The following is a 16,442-nucleotide window of genomic DNA, read 5'->3' on the forward strand; positions in this document are numbered from 1 at the left end:
GACTTTACCGAAAGAACCAAGAAGATGAATCCCTGCAGTCACGAAAGCTTTAAATCGAAAGATACTTGCGTCTACTTATATATGTATTTTAGCTGTTTATTTTGGCTATGCCAAGTAATTTCAATAGGGGGCAATGTTGCTAGGTGTCATCCCAATTGGGTAATTTGCACGTCATCTTGCATAATTGGGATGTTTGGCCAATACCAGTTACATTTTAATCTTTTTTTTTGCTATGGGAGGAAATTGGAGAACCTGTAGGAAGCCCATGTAGAATGGGGGGTGGGGGGGACCGTCAAAAGTCAGAAACATACCCGAGTCAGGAATCAAACCCAGGCCCTTCTTGCTGTGGGGCACAAGTGTTACTACTACCACCACCATGTCACCTTAAATTGCTCCAGATTTCTCAACCAAAATTGCTCTAAAATACAGGGTTAACGATATAAAATAAAGCAAGCTTAGATCAAATAGAGTTGTTTTGTTGTTACTGGCAATTTAGCTTGCTGTGGCTTTTGTGTTTGATATTAAAGTTTTATTCTGGCATGAGCTCTGTGGGAATTACACTATCTAATTCATATTCTTTGTATATTCCTTGCCTGGCTGTCCTGGGAAATTGCTGCTTTTTAGCATGTGGATTAAACATGTTTTAAAATAACAATAATTTCCAAGCCATTTAGCATGAAGTATTGTGCATTTAAATTCAGGAATGAGTTTTCGGACAACATAAATACAGTATTCTCTCGTTATTCACGAACTTGCTTTCTGCGATTTTGGCTGTTTGCGAATCGCATCTGGAACTCTGCACGACTGCATCGAGAGAGAAAGAAAGTGATGAGATAAAGTGATGACAGAGAATGTGATGCGAGAAAGTGATGAGATAAAGTGATGGGATACTTGAATATTTAATTTCATTGACCAATTTTCTTTTTAATGGTAGGTTTTTACCCTTTTAACTGGTACAAAACTGACACCTTTATTCAAGGCATCATGTTTGCAATGACCACAACACAAGTAGTCAATAAAGCAAACAAAAAGAAGCAACTCTGATAAGGATAATAATATGCACTGTCCTTGAAGTTGATTGGCCCACACCCGAGACGGCTTTCTTTAGAGCCTAGTCCCCATTGGTGTAGGCCTTCTGGTGTCATCTGGCCCTACACCAATGGGGACTAGGCTCTAAAGAAAGCCGTCTCGGGTGTGGGCCAATCAACTTCAAGGACAGTGCATATTATTATCCTTATCAGAGTTGCTTCTTTTTGTTTGCTTTATTGACTACTTGTGTTGTGGTCATTGCAAACATGATGCCTTGCATAAAGGTGTCAGTTTTGTACCAGTTAAAAGGGTAAAAACCTACCATTATATTTTGCCACTGGTAAAAGAGATCTCATAGTGTAATTTTCTTTTTGTTTAGATGATAATTTTCATGTATGTAATCACTTATTTACGTATTTATTTAAGGTAATTCATTTAAAATATATGTTTCTCTAGGCCAATATCATTATTCGCGAAATTTCAAAATCGCGAGCTTTGCTACTAACGAGGGGTACTGTATTTTAATTACATGACAGAGTCAACTAAAAAAAGTCACGAGTGCATTTTACAACCTGGTCACGTGTTTTGTTCGCTATGATAACACTGAAATTGCGTGTGTGGTTATACAAAGTGCATGTAAACGTACATATGTTAGCTTATCAGCTTTAATCATCATGTGATTGAAAGCAGGCTACTTAATGTTGCCAGATAACCGATGCAACAATTCCAGTTATACAAACATTATATTGATATTTGGTTTGACTAGGCAGTGAAATAGAGAAACATTCCTCGAGATGCAAATGTCGCCTAATTTTCTGAGGTTCTAAGTGTTTGTGCACAGGTGTGTGTTTGTGTTCTTTCGTTACGTTGTCAGTCGGTGAGTGAATAGCAGTGCGTATCTGTGTGCTGGTGGCGCAATGGCAGCGGTAGTGTAGCCGTTAGCGTGCTGCGCTGCGAACCTGGTGACCCGAATTAATTTCCTGCTCATGGCCATCACCAGTGACGATTATCTGAACCGGTCCTGGGCCTCCCCTAGGTCGACTCAGCTTCAAGTGAGTAGGTGCTCGCTAACAGCACTTGCCCCAACAGTCTGTTAAAGGCTATACGGGGGGGATCTTTGTCTTTGTCTTTCAGGTTATCTTCCCGTTCCACTGGCAGTGCCCGTACGTCCCACTGTGCCCGCTCGCTCTGGCCACCGTGCTGAACGCGCCGTTCCCCTTCATCGTGGGGGTCGACTCGCGCTACTTCGAGCTGTACGACCCCCCGCTGGACATCGTCAGCGTTGACCTCGACACCAACACCATATTCCAGTGCGTGACACACTTTCTCTACACCTTTAAATAATAACAAACATAAAAACGCAACACAAATTTTCGTGTCATTAGTTTGTTGTCCTTACCGCCGCACCTCCGATTACCACGGTTGGCTACGTACAGTGTAAAAGAAGTTCAACGTAATAACACTGTGGCCTTCGAAGGAAAAGTATACACGGGTTTCCCTCGCTTTACGCGGTAGTAGATGCTTTCCAAAAAAAATGACGCGAAAGCGCTTGTAACAGCTGCCTGCCCAGTAGCGCGTACGGTGCACACAGCAATGTTGTCCCACGTCCATCTGCGTCACCGCATGTGAGTGAATTCAAACCACAGAGGGCGAAGTTTGGGTCGAAATAGGTTTGCCACGTATACGTCAGATCGCATGGAACTGAACCCGCATGAAGAGAGGGAAACCTGTAATAGGTGATGATTCAGGCAATGACCCTTCATAGCACATAAATAGAGAGGCCAGAAAGGTAAAGTGGCTAAGAGTTAGAGACTGCACTTGACACCATGGGGCCTGATGAACATATTGAGAACATGTGTTTGCAAATGAACATTGTTTTTAAATTGGCATATGATTAGTTACCTATTAGTAGCTATTGAGTAACAGACACACCCTTCAGTAATAAAAAATGCTGAATGAAATAAACTAATTTATGTTAAAAGTAAAATGATTAAATGTTGCCGGCACACGTTATTTTTGGTGAAATGCTACTTATTAGCAAGCCCATGCTAATGCAGTACCTTTGAAGCAGGAGGAATGAAGCTTGTGATGGTGCCTTGCTTGTTGTCACGTGTGTGTGTGTTAATGGAGGGTGGTGGCTTGGTTAGCACACTGGACAACAACAATGCTTCTGATGCACATGGCCTGTAGGTCTGCTCTAGTTTATTAAGGACTAAAATTATTCCGCGAGGAAGACCATCCAAGAAAATTGGAAAAATCACGAACCTCCCTCTTGGACGCTGTGGCGCACAACACCCTCCCAGCCCTTGCAGCAACAGAACATCTTAGCCATAAAGTCGAGGGCAGGGAGCGGGAGTGTGAGGCCAGATCGTCCCCGTTGCTATTGAACCCGGCTTGAAGAATGCACATGGTGGGGGGGGACGGACTCTCAATGCATCACTCCTCGGGATTCATATTGACGATCAGTTGACTCGGCGCGCGTGCCGGACCCCGGACTTTTTGTTCGGGGAATATCTGTGCCCCCTTTTTATTGCTCGTGCTGCCCTTTACCGAGCTCTTGTTAAAACGCAAAAATTCCCAAAATAATAGTTTTTTTTAAAAGCTTTTCTGCATATTTGTGGTTGTGAAGCGATGTGTTCAGGCATGACAAAGGACTCTGTTGCAGCACTTTGTGATCTATGCTGGTTGGAATATTTCCTTGCTAACAGCACATTGATGTCTGCAATCAATCCATGCTAATTACGCAATTTATTTTCAGATGCATCATTCTATTTTCTATAAAAAAAAATGTGGTTCTCTGTAATGAGATTTGTCCTAGTAATTTGCTGATATTGGTTGCAAAGGCTTGGGAAGAGCAGTTCTTAAAGCCAGTTTTTTTTTTAAAAGGCCATGTGCCCCATGCATCGGCTGGGAATTTAAGCGCTGCTGCGTCTGGGTGCCATGGCCAGGAAACTCTCGTCATTAGTATGTTCGTCGCGACCAGTGGAAATGATAAATGTATTACTCCAGCGACTATGGCGCATGGACCCACTCTGTCATGTGACACATTTATAGCTTTTATTTATTCCACCTGTTTTTTTGCTCGTGGGCAATACGGGGATCGTAAGGGGACATTTACAATTAGGATAAGCACCTTGCTCGCCTCTTAGTTTTTTTTCTCAATGATTGCTGCACTTAAAATGCATAGCCAAGTACACTGCCTTGGACCGTAGAGCGTTGTCCAGTGTTGGAGTCACTTAACAATGTCACGGCTTCATCCATGGGGAGGATGTTCATGGTTGCAAGTTTTTCACATTTGTCATCCATTATCTATTACCATTTCGCATCTACAGATAATTCTATGAATGGAAAAGAGCATGATGAATATGAGGGTATTCCACTGTGGTGGGTTTAAATTTTATTGTCTTACTGCAGGAGTAGAAAGTGTTCATTTGTCCGTGCCTGTGCTTTCATTTTCGTCAACTTGAACCCGTGTGGGTAGATAACTTTATTGTGGTTTTAATTCACTTCAATGTATTTTCATTGTAACAAATTAGCACACTGGCCTAGACTATAGTGTCAAGAATCTTTCTTCCAGACAAGACGTGGAATCGTAGCATTTGTACTCGGAATTTATTCTATAAGATTGAATGCCTAGCAACACAAAGTAGCATGGAAAGATATTTGCTTGAAATAACTCCTAAGAGACGAAACGAGAAGTGCATGGATTAGAGGACAAACAATAGTTCACAGAATCAGTCATATCCGTTGTTAAGTAAAGCTCGTGGTTGTCTTGAGTGCATAACAACCAGAAGGAATTACATTTGATGGGTAGGACTAGCAGTAGAATTGTAGCCAAGATAAGTAATATAATGGAAAGGATGACTAATTTGGACATAAAATAATAAATTGCTGGTACTATGTAGGAAAGGATGGCTCGTAACTGCGCTCGATCATCGTGGCAACAACATGAAGAAATGTTTATCCAACAGTAGATTGAAAATGGTTGACCAATTAGCAAAGACCAGTTAAAAATAAACATCAGAATAATGCAAACCAATGTTGTTTAGCTTTTAAATTAAACCTATTTTATTTACCAGATGAAGCCCACTGAGCTATAATCTCTTTTTCACAGGTGACCTGGCCACACATGATATCTCATAAAAGTGGATTAAAATGTACGGAATCTACAAGAGGAGCCAAATAACCGAGCTGCACGTTTTTAATTGTGGAGGCTAAAACCCGGGGACCCAGAGAAAACTCCACTCGACTCTGGGGAGAACATGACATCTTCATATATACAGGAGTCAGGGTTGGGATCGAACCCACACCACTACCTATGTACCAGGCGAGGGAAATAAGATCTTGCCACCGTGGTACCTCAGCGTTAGGATGTGCCAATTATTTAATAAATGTTGTTCCTGATCTGCCTTCATTAGTTGCTTACTGATGGCCCAAATAGAATTTCCAAACACCTTTGGTTGGCCACACATTGATGCTGAACTTTGACCACACCACGACTGTATACACTCACTGCTCAAAATACTTGAAAGACAACATGTTCTAAAAATGATAAACACAATATGTATGTTGAACTTCATTTGCATCATACGTAGCCAACCGTGCAAATCGGAGGTGTGGGGGAAGGACAACAAACTAAACAAAAAAAAGCAGTTCTAAAGAAATTCGTTTTCAACTTAGGAAGCTCCAGTGGCTTCCTAGTATCGGAAGGAAGAGCGTTTCAGACGTCCGCAAAGCATTCCAGACAGTGTTCTTAGGTCTGTTGTATTCCCCTGGAGCATCCGATTAGTGTTGCTGTGAGATACTTCCAGTTTGCGGACCAGTTTTAAGTGGTAGCTCCTATGTAGCGGCGAGCTGTATAACGTTAAGTGGCGCGCTTTCAGATTTACTTCTGCAGCTGACTGCAAAATATTAGCAAACCACTGGAACTTTGTACTTTTATATCTAGATGGAAAATTATTTATTTAGAATTGCTTCTTGTGTTTCCACGTACCATGAGTTTCTCTCCCCTTCCCTAGCGATGCGTATTCTGATTGTGTGTTCCAGTCGCATTCTTTCAAAATTGTTTTGGTTTATTGCTCGTACTTATATCGGCCCTGACTTTTTAGCCTTCTTTATACGTTCTTTGATCATATCCTGTAACTCATTTCCATTTGGAGCAACATGCCAAAGTGTATATCATCTGCTATAACATATGGATCAGAAGCATTGACTTTGAGAAGGAGAATAGAACAAAAGCTGAGAAGTGTGCAACAAAGCATGGGCAGATGCACGTTGGGAATTACTCCGATTGACATGGTTGGCTACGTACGATGCTAAATAAGTTCAACAATAAACATACTCGAAGAGACAAAATAAAAAAAGCATGTGGATCATAAAAAACGGTAAACTCGGAGCCACCGTACTGGCTGCTAAAAAAAGTAAGTGTGCTTGGGCAAGACACACGCCCCATGGACAAGACTTGCGATGAAATATTAGCCAAAGCGGAGAACATTCCAAAGAAGATGAAGAAGACCTTTGTAGAAATTAGTACGTTTGGCTACATACGGTGTGAAAGAAGTTCAACATACATACACGGGTGAAGTATCGGAATCTGCTCATGTACAGGAATGAGACGGATTGTGGCTTCTTCGTTTGACTGTGAGGGATGGTGTCGCCATGAGGATGCGTCCATGCAGCAGTGAATAGATGTTGGCTGACGATGATGGGGGATGTGTGGCTCTTACTCTTTCATACAGGAATGAGGAGAAGAAGGGCACAAGCTGGAAGGCCTTGCCAAAGAAGCCCTGTAAGATCCTGCTGGCCGGGCTGACTCGTCTCTACCAGGAGCTACAGAGTGAGTCCCAACCAACCACTCTATCAGTTTACGACATGCTTTTCATTAAAAGTTTAAAAGAACTGTAGTTCATAAATTTAATTTCTCATTAATATACAATAACAATTTACATCTCCCTCTGTTGTCGTTTCGCAAATACGTCGTCACTTTATTAATGCACGACTTGACATACGTCGCCCCAAACCCACACTTACGTCGCTAACAGCATCATCCATCCTTTCTCAAATCCGTCACCTGATCCTTTGCCTCTATCCACCCTGTAAATTGCTTTGGTTTACGTTGTTTAGATATTTGTCGCACCTTTCAGCAACACAACCCCAATGTAAACCACATCAATTCCATACACCCATCCATCAAATTCACCATAGAAGTGGAAAATGATGGCAAGCTACCATTCCTGGATGTTTTGATCAAGAAGAGACCTGGGACATTCCGTCTACAGGACAGCCACCCACACGGATTCCTAAAGCCGGACTCCCACCACCATCCGGCCCAGAAGAACTCCCTCATCAAAACACTACACCATAGGGCCCGCTGCATCTCCGACCAGCGCCACCTAGCCAGTGAACTGGAGCATGTACACCAAGCCCTCAAGATGAATGGATACTCGGACTGCACAATCCACAAAACTGTAGCTCCAACCATGGGGTGACAACCATCTGAGGACCCAATCAAAACCATTACCTTGCCATACATAGCAGGTGTTACCAAAATATTTCCAAAATCTTAAACAAACACAAGATCCAGGTCCGATTCAATACAGTACACAAAATCCGTGATTAGATCCCATCTGTGAAGGATGTCATTCCTGACATGCAATACCCTGGTGTCTACAAACTAAGTTGTGTCTGCGGCAGCAGTTACATTGGGGAAACGAAACGACATGTCTCGGACCGTGTTCGCCAACATAAGGCATATTTGAAACACGGCAGAACCAATACCTCTGCAGTGGCTGATCATTGTTATAACGCAGTGGGCTCGCACGATATTGTTTCTTCCGAGACCAAGGTACTCTGCAAACCTTCGGGCTACCATCAAAGATTTGCCCATGAAGCCATCCAGATATATAAACACAGAGACAATTTCAACCGAGAAGATGGATATAAGCTGAGCAATCATTGGAAGGATGTTATTAACCAAGCAAAGTCGTAACTTGCTGTGGTGCTTCCATTCTTCCCTGCCGTTTGGCTGTTATCTCCGACTCTCTGAGTTGCATTTCCCTGTTAGGTGCCTCTGCATTAACGGGCTGGGGTCTCACTAACATGGCCACTTCTGCTCCCTTAGCCTCGATGTATCGATGGTTCTGGCCGCATTCTTGGAGATGTGAAGATAACGAGAAGAAATGTGGTTCGTTTTGCCCCTGCGAATAATGGGCAGATAACTATGTTCCAACCTGGGAGGTTTCTAGAAGCTAGAAAGCATGTTCACAAATATAATATTGCTACTGTTTGTATCTCGCATGAGTCGTTCCATGGTGGTATAGCTCTGATGACAGTTGATAAGTCCAAATTTATAACAACTGCCTGCCCAGATAAAATGTTAAACGAACATCTTAGGTTGCAGTGTGCACAGGGATGTTATCCACTTGTTGCGATTTCACCCGCATGAAAATCTATGCATCTAGGTTAAACCTGCATTTCCTGCTACGTGAAGTGTATCCATATTCACTTGGTATTCATACAATGGATTTGAGTATCAGCGTTCCGTCATGTTAAATTATTCTCATGAATGTCAAATTCTTGTATCTCTGATTTTAAATATTTATTTGGAAATTATAACGAAACACCAGAGGTGAATAATTTAATTTTTATTTTATCAAATTTTTTTCCAAGGAATGATTAATCAATCAATATGCAGTGATTGAGGTTTTCGGCAATTTTGTCCCGCTGTAAAAATGCCAACATGCCATTTTAACGCGTAGGTTTTCACGAAAAATATTAATAAAAAATGTTATTTTGAGTTGGATCGCGTAAATATAAGTGGAAATGTGTTGTTGAAATATAAATGTGTCGTGAACCCACCCAACACCCCACAACACGAAGAATACATGGCTATTCCGGCGACAACGTCGCGGCTCGGCATCACAGTGCCTCTGCGTTTTGCGCTTTCTCCGCTGCCGCCGCCGCCAGTGAAGCGACCGCCCGGCGCGCGTGCCCGTGGTCTAGAGACACGGACGACGTTCAGGGGAGATCTGCTGGCACGACAAGTGGCGCACGCCTGATGTGCTCGTTGCACGCGTTAACCCGGCGAGCGCTCCGCTGGGCCGAGCCGCCGCGCCGTCTAAGCCCCCCCCCCCCCCGACTCTTTCCCCCCCTTGCGCTTCCGCTGAGCTCTGTCTGAGCGGCTCAGCGAGCCCGGGAACTGTGACTTCCCAGCGCAATTAATCGGTCGCACGCGTTCTCACCCTGCCTCGCATTTCAGCTCGAACCAATTATTTAGTTGCGGGGTTGTGAATTTGGTCGCAGGATTATGTTGTGCTGAAAGTCTTTTAAGCGTCTTCCGTGGTCAGATGAGCGCGGCGCGGCACAGCAACGTCGCGTGCATCCGTTGGCAGTCCTGAGCTGGTGGTGGAAATTCCCCATTCCTAGCGGGGGAACGAGTACCCCTGTAGAACGATAGGTCTTGAGCCTCATTTTTCTCAGCCCCACAGGGAAGATATGCCAAGTCGACCAAGAATACAATACATCCATTTGGAAGTAATATTTGTGTAAATGCTATTTCCATAGTGGAGTACTGCATTGTGGGATTGTGAGCGGTGGCGGTGGCAAGGATGTCATCCAGCAGTGGATTGACTATGGCTGCCGATGATGGTGGTGAAATTACATTTTATTGGCAGGACAAAGAAATTAGGTGAGGGTACACCACGTACTGTATCATTCCGTGCACTGTATTTGACTGCTTAGCCGGTGCATCTCAAGAACGTAGTTCGTCGTCGACCGCTCAGAAACTGCGTTATAACGGTGCCTGTTCCACGTTGTGTGAAAAGTTTTCCTGAACAGAAGAATCGCGTTGTAGCGAAAACACATTGTATGAAAACGCGGTAAGCGAGGGCTTTCCATATTTTAAAGACGTACAATGTCTGCTGATCTGTGCCGAGGCTTTTACAATCAACATTTGCTCTGCTGCCCCATGACTGTAACCCTCCTCACCCCTGACGGTTGCAGTGCAGCAGCAGAGGAAGGATGACTCGCTGACGGACGTGGCGGGCGTGCGCTGCCGGAGTGCACACACCCTGGAGGTGGAGATCCAGGAGGCCTTCCTGCGCTTCATGGCCTCCATCCTCAAGGGCTACCGCTCTTACCTGCGCCCCATCACGCAGGCACCCTCCGAGAAGGCCACGGACGCGAGCTCGCTCTTTGACCTGCAAGGTGAACTTTAACTTTCCGATCCACAGAATCTCTGTCAATATCCCCTCGGTTGTTTGTCGGTTGGTTAGCTTTCAAAGTTGTTGTGGCTGATTCATTCTCGAAGCGAACAGCATTCACGATTCATGAGGCCAGACCGGGCTTTTCCGGTCATCCTCGCAGCAGCGGTTTTCGGCTAGCCGTGGAACAAAGGCAGTCACTGCATCGCGCACTTTCAGATGCGCTTCTGCAGCCGTCTGGAAAGCTCTTCTTTCTGATATTAGGAAGCCATTGGAGCTATGCAGTTGTAAATCTAGATTGAAGACTAATTTCTTGAGAGCTGCTGTTTAGTTTGTTGTCCTTCCGCGCACGTTCGATTAGCACGGTTGGCTACGTACGGTGCGAAAGAACATAGATCCATGCCATATCCAACCCTGAGACCTGTGTAATTACCGGGCCAGTTCAAACTATTGAGGCAATGTTGCCTCCATTGAACTCAGGTTTGCAGATTCATCCTCTCGCTGACTCCATCCCCAGGACGTGGCCACTGCATCGATAAGTTTAACATATCTGATTGGAACTTAAATTAAAATTGCACACTGGCAAAACATTATTAAACAGTATTCTTTGGTATATTCGTTTCATGGGACATTTCCTCTGAGTCATTTTAAACTTCCAAACCACTGTAATACACAACTAAAAAACACACACCTTGGACCACCGTTTATTAATTGTGCAAACGTTGACAAACGCATTGCCTGCGCTCTGCCTTGTCTCTGGAATGTTATTTTTAGGGTTTCTGAAGAGCCGTGACCGGTCCTATCACAAGTTTTACACTCAGCTGACCAAAACGCAAATGTTCATCCGCTTCATCGAGGAATGCTCCTTTGCTGGTGATAAGAATGCCAGCCTTGCATTCTTTGACGACTGCGTTGAAAAGGTATTCACCCACCTCCCTTTCCCACAAAAGGTTCATCGGTTGAGCCAGGAAGCTTCTCCAGTGACATAAAATTTACACTTTTGGATAAAAATGTGTGCAGCGTTTATGAGTATACGAGGGGGTGGGTGGCCAGCACCACGCCCGGCCGCCTTTGTCTCCCCAGTGGAGATGTTCACGCACCACAGCAGTTACTCGTTTGAGGCTGAGTCGACCTAGGGGAGGCCCAGGAACGGTTGAAATAATCGTCACCGGTGGTGGCCGTGAACGGGAATCGAACTCGGGTCGCCGGGTTCGTAGCGCGGCGCGCTAACCACTACACTTCAATGCGTTACGCTTCTTCCACATGCGCTGGTCACATCACAGATTTGACGTCACAGCTCACTTGCCGTGCAAAAAATATTTGCATTATTGAGCTCCCCCCCCCCCAAAAAAAAGTGTATTTTTATAATTATTGCATAGTGTACAGTCTGGAAAGTACCCACATGGCAAATTTCAAGTTTTTTGCATGTCAGGAAGTACGCTAAACATTTTTAACAGACACACATATTCACAACTTTGCCTTTTAAATATATGGAGATTAATTTATTCATTCCGGTAGTGTGTCTCTAAGAATAACATTTACATTGCTTTTACGCATTTACTCCATGTTTTATATTGGGTTTTGCAGAGTCATTAGTTAATGTGATACATTTTTAACAAGTCTCTTCCCTGTGATTTGAGCTGTACTTGTTTATTTTCATTTATCACAGCTTAGCACGTGTTGTTTTCATCTCAATGGATTTCCATGAAGAAGGCTTTACAAATGCGTATTATATTTCATTCCATTGTCCTTGATTCTTTACCCAGCAATCTGCACTGGCAGCAAGCCATGAGACCACTGAGTAATGTAAATAGTTGGCTCAAATAGCAGTTCATAGGCGTGTAACAATGCATTAGTTCATCAATGTAAATTGATTCCTATGCTCACAATACATCCATCATCTGATTGTGCACATGGTATGCTCCTGTTATACTGAGACAAATAGAACAGATGAAACTAGAAACACTCCTGCTCCCTGGCATCCATTGGCACTTCAGGGTGCCACGGTGGCAAAATCTCAACTACCTCGCCTGGTATACAGGAGGTCGTGGGTTCAATCCCGACCCTGACGCCTGTGGATTTTTCTCCGGGTCCTCCGGTTTTTCCCTCCACAATTAGAAACGTGCGTTTAAAGTATTTGGCTGCTATAAATCTCCACATGATGACTCACTTCGCTGAGCTATCGGTTGTGGCCAGGTTGCTTCTGAAAAAGAGCTATACAGCTCAGTTGGCCTTGGCTGGTAAAATAAAAATAAATTTCGATTTAAAGCTTTTGTGACTAATAATAAAAATAAAACATAATAAAATAGTTGTATTTTTATTATTTCCCTTCTACGTGACTTTACCAAAAGAACCAAGAATATGAATCACTGCAGTCACGAAAGCTTTAAATAGAAATAATAAAATAATAATAAAAACTATTTTCTTATGTTTTATTTTCATTATTTCCCTTCTACGTGACTTTACCGAAAGAACCAAGAATTAAAAAAAATAGTTTAGTTTTCATTTCACTCACCCCCTCATTGCCCGTCAGCCATCCTCCTCCTCCACCGGGTGATCTTACTTCCCACATCAACTCCTCCCATCGACAAAGGCAGCCCAATGCACTGACGTGTGAGCAATGTTGTTATTGTTGTGTTCACAATGTACAGCTCATGACAAAGTCAAAATAATCTGTTCAAACGACACAGGCAAAATAAGAAACAATGCAAATGGGAAGGGAAAAATTAGTTGAAATCGAATCGAATTGTTGAATCGAATCGTGACCCCAAATAGAATTGTCAGGCCAACCGTAACATGCCCCACCAGGTAATCTGTGTTGCTGCTGGTGCTGCTTGTACTGCTGCTGGTGTTGCCATTGCTGATAATGCTGATGCTTGTATCACTGCTGCTTTTGCTACTGGTGCTGCTGCCACTGTTTCGCTTGCTAATGCTGCTGCTGTTGCTGGCGTCACTGGTGGTGGTATCACTGATGGTTCTTATGCTGTTGCTGATGGTGGTGCCACCGATGGTACTGCTGCTGCTGCCACTGCTACCGCCTGCTAATGCTGCTGCTGGTGCTGCTATTGCTGCGCCAGGTCGACGTGGAGCACGGCGAGGAGACGCGGCTCGTCGAGTTTGACGAGTCGCTGCGCGGCGAGCACACGGTGCTCGTCATGCCGCCCGAGCCGCCCCCGGCCCCGTCGGGCCCCAACTCAGAGCCGCTCGCCTCCTACAGCTACGACGGTTTCCCTGCGCTTCAGCCCGAGCTGCTGGAGAGGCCCAACGGGGGCGCTGCGTACCCGCCGAGCCAGGCGGCTCCCAGGGCCGCCGGGGTCCCCGGTAGTCCCGCACTCGTCACGCGCAGGACTCAGCAGGTAACAATGGCCCGCACGCGCACCACCTCGCTCGGGGTTGTTCATGCGGCTGTCACCGGCCTACGCTTTGACTGGTCACCATTGAGCACCATTCTCAATTGGTGCCATGCTGGCGAGATGTTAACTACCTCGCCTGGTATACAGGAGGTCGTGGGTTCGATCCCGACCCTGACGCCTCTTTATTTGGAGTTTGCATGTTCTCACCGTGGTTCTGTGGTGTTTTCTACTGGTCTTCCGGTTTTCCCTTCCACATTTAGAATCAACGTGCGTTTAGAGTATTTGGCTGCTATTAATGTCCACATGATTAGCCACTTCGTTGAGCTATCGTTTGTGGCCAAGTTGCTTCTGGAAAGTGTTCTATAGCTCAGTGGGCCTTCCCTGGTAAAATAAAAAATAGTTTAATCCTGCGCTAGGCACCTCGCGGTGGTGATGAGTCGGAGTGTGTCGGTGACCACCAATGAAAACCACTGATATTCATATATGTTTTTTAAAGGGCTGTTTTTTGCGCTTTTGTGCATTTTGTCAGTATTTTCGTGATAGGGACAGCTGAGAGTTAATGAGCGGAACATTGCCGAACAACACATGGTTAAAGCGGAAAGCATCGTCGGCAGAACACTTGAACTCGCCGTCGGAAAGTTGCGAGCTCAAATCCGACTTGGAGATCCAATGTAAATTGCTCTCTGCCCCATTTAGAGATGCTTCTGAAATTTGGTTAAATAGGTAAAGGTGCAGGGCTGCTATTGCTCGCCTATGCCACTGCTGGCACGAGAACCTCTACTAAAGAGAGCTCTAAAAGACCCCACTTGTGGGTAATTTGGCCTACTCATCTATGCCGGCCACATATCTTAGTAGAGTTTATTATTAGCCCATTATCCTTCAACGGTGCAAAACTCTGTACTTGTGGGAAATCACCGGTTGATTGTCCTTTGGTGAAACTGACCCTGGCTATCGGGTTGTGGAATTTCCACCCACTCGCTCAGGGTTTCCATTGGATACGTATGCTGCACCATGGTAGCTTGGGCATGGAAACACTGACTTAACTTTGACCATGTGTTTTAATTTTTAAACTTTATTTTTCAATGTCAGTCCTATAGTCTGCTATCCATTATCCCGAGTGTTTACAGGAGGCACTTTACACACGTGCATTTTAAGTATCATTCATTCGTACTGGTGTAATGAGCCACTAAGTGACGGTGACGTCACCACTGCGCCTATGCCAGGCCAGGTGCACCTTGAGGCCACGTGAAGTGTCGAAGGCACGCTGACAAGAGGTTACGGGACAGACCCAGGTGCCATGGGTGTGCTGACTGAAATGACTGGCAGATTGCACCAGCTGTACCTCCTACTCTGCCAACTTGCTGCATTTTAGTCGCCCAGCGCTCCGCTTGTTGTGAGCGAGCCACACACACGCGCGCCCCTTGTCACCTGACCCCGTCTGCAGGAGATCAAGCTTGCGCAGAAACTCGCTCGCAAGTTCTCGGCGGTGCCCAACCTGTGGGCAATGTGCCTCTTGGGCAACTGCTACAGCCTGTGGTTCATCTGCCTGCCGGCATACGCGAAGGCGCGCCACTCCAAGCTGCGCGTGCTGGAGACGGCCTACTCCGTGCTGCTGCGCATGCAGGAGCACCGCCTCGAGTGCCCCGACGAGGTACCCGCCCGGCTTGCCGAGCGACGGCGTGTCCGAGCGTGTCCGAGTGTGTCCGAGTGTGTCCGAGCGTGTGTCTTGAAAGAAAACCCTAAAAGCGTTGATGGTGTCGATTGTGATTCACGCTGCACGCGAAGAGAACCATTATTTGCGAGGAAGAGAAACGTAAATGCCAGTGGTTTGTCAGATTAAATGAAATGAATTGGTCTGTTTGATCTGATAAATCGATTGATCCTAATTTGACTTGTGTATAAGCTAGCATAGTGGGAAATTAACCATATCTAGCAGCACAACGGGGATCCCACTTACAATCAACAGCCCCTCCTATACTGTCAGCATGGCCTGGCTCTGCCCCCCCGGCCACGCCCCCTTTCTAGAACCTACCAGCGGGTTCTTGGTGTGCCCCTTCTGTGACCTTTCCCATAGATCCCCCTCTGGTGTGTCACGTGGCCTGTTGACGTCAGGGCTGCCGTAAGCCGCAGGTTCCCTTCCCTGCCAGCAGTGAGCGCTATGCTGCTACATTACTATTCTATGCCACTACACACGCGTAACGAGTATGCGATTCATTACTTGCCTCTTATAGAGGCCAGCACAGCAGGGATATTAACAATAACTGGAGTGAGACACCTTGCAAATACCATTGCATTCGTTTGGATAGTATTTTTTTATTTTACAATTAAATCAGTTGAAATTTTGATTGGCCTTCACTACCGTTGCATATGCCCATCTAGTACGTTTATTTGGTTGTAGATTGTAGTGGGAAGAAGTCTGCCCGTGAGATGAAAATGAATAGACTAAATGTCCTTGGTAAACCTTGCACCAGCATGACCTGAACAATGCACGTAATGTATGTCTATTTTTTTCTTCCTTTAAACGTAATTATTTGCCACATTCACTCTCTGCACTATTAAGTGCTCACTCGTGGTGAAGGTATTTTTCTTCTATCGTCTGTAACTAAAGCTACCTTTTAAGTTAAAGACGAATAATTACATTTTAAAACAGTTACTTTCTTTTGTAAAGTACGTTCAGCCTGTGTTTCTACACCACTGCGAGCAGTCAGCGTAATATTACACAGCCACATGTTTTGCGTGCCCTCGTGTGTTTATGCCACGGTTATTGGATTGTGTTACAGCGGTAATAATTGATGGATTGCCCAAACACAAGCAAATTATGTTCACGCTCAGTGAGCAAAAATGCCTGGGGTTGCATTGT

At 45.0% G+C, this 16,442-nt stretch overlaps 1 protein-coding gene across 2 annotated transcripts in view; it reads left to right on the top strand.

The window, feature by feature from the left end:
• LOC144738979 (C-myc promoter-binding protein-like) overlaps positions 1 to 16,442 on the top strand; it is a 134,256-nt gene that overhangs the window by 72,479 nt on the left and 45,335 nt on the right. For both annotated transcript variants that reach the window (XM_078621984.1, XM_078621991.1), the window contains exons 10-15: positions 2,164 to 2,339; positions 6,768 to 6,865; positions 10,030 to 10,233; positions 11,004 to 11,149; positions 13,307 to 13,585; positions 15,027 to 15,233. In XM_078621984.1, coding sequence (XP_078478110.1) covers positions 2,164 to 2,339; positions 6,768 to 6,865; positions 10,030 to 10,233; positions 11,004 to 11,149; positions 13,307 to 13,585; positions 15,027 to 15,233 — 1,110 coding nt within the window. The remainder of the gene's footprint in view (positions 1 to 2,163; positions 2,340 to 6,767; positions 6,866 to 10,029; positions 10,234 to 11,003; positions 11,150 to 13,306; positions 13,586 to 15,026; positions 15,234 to 16,442) is intronic.

This window comes from Lampetra planeri, chromosome 3, assembly GCF_965212315.1.
Source record: "Lampetra planeri chromosome 3, kcLamPlan1.2.h2, whole genome shotgun sequence".
Lineage (NCBI taxonomy): Eukaryota > Metazoa > Chordata > Hyperoartia > Petromyzontiformes > Petromyzontidae > Lampetra > Lampetra planeri.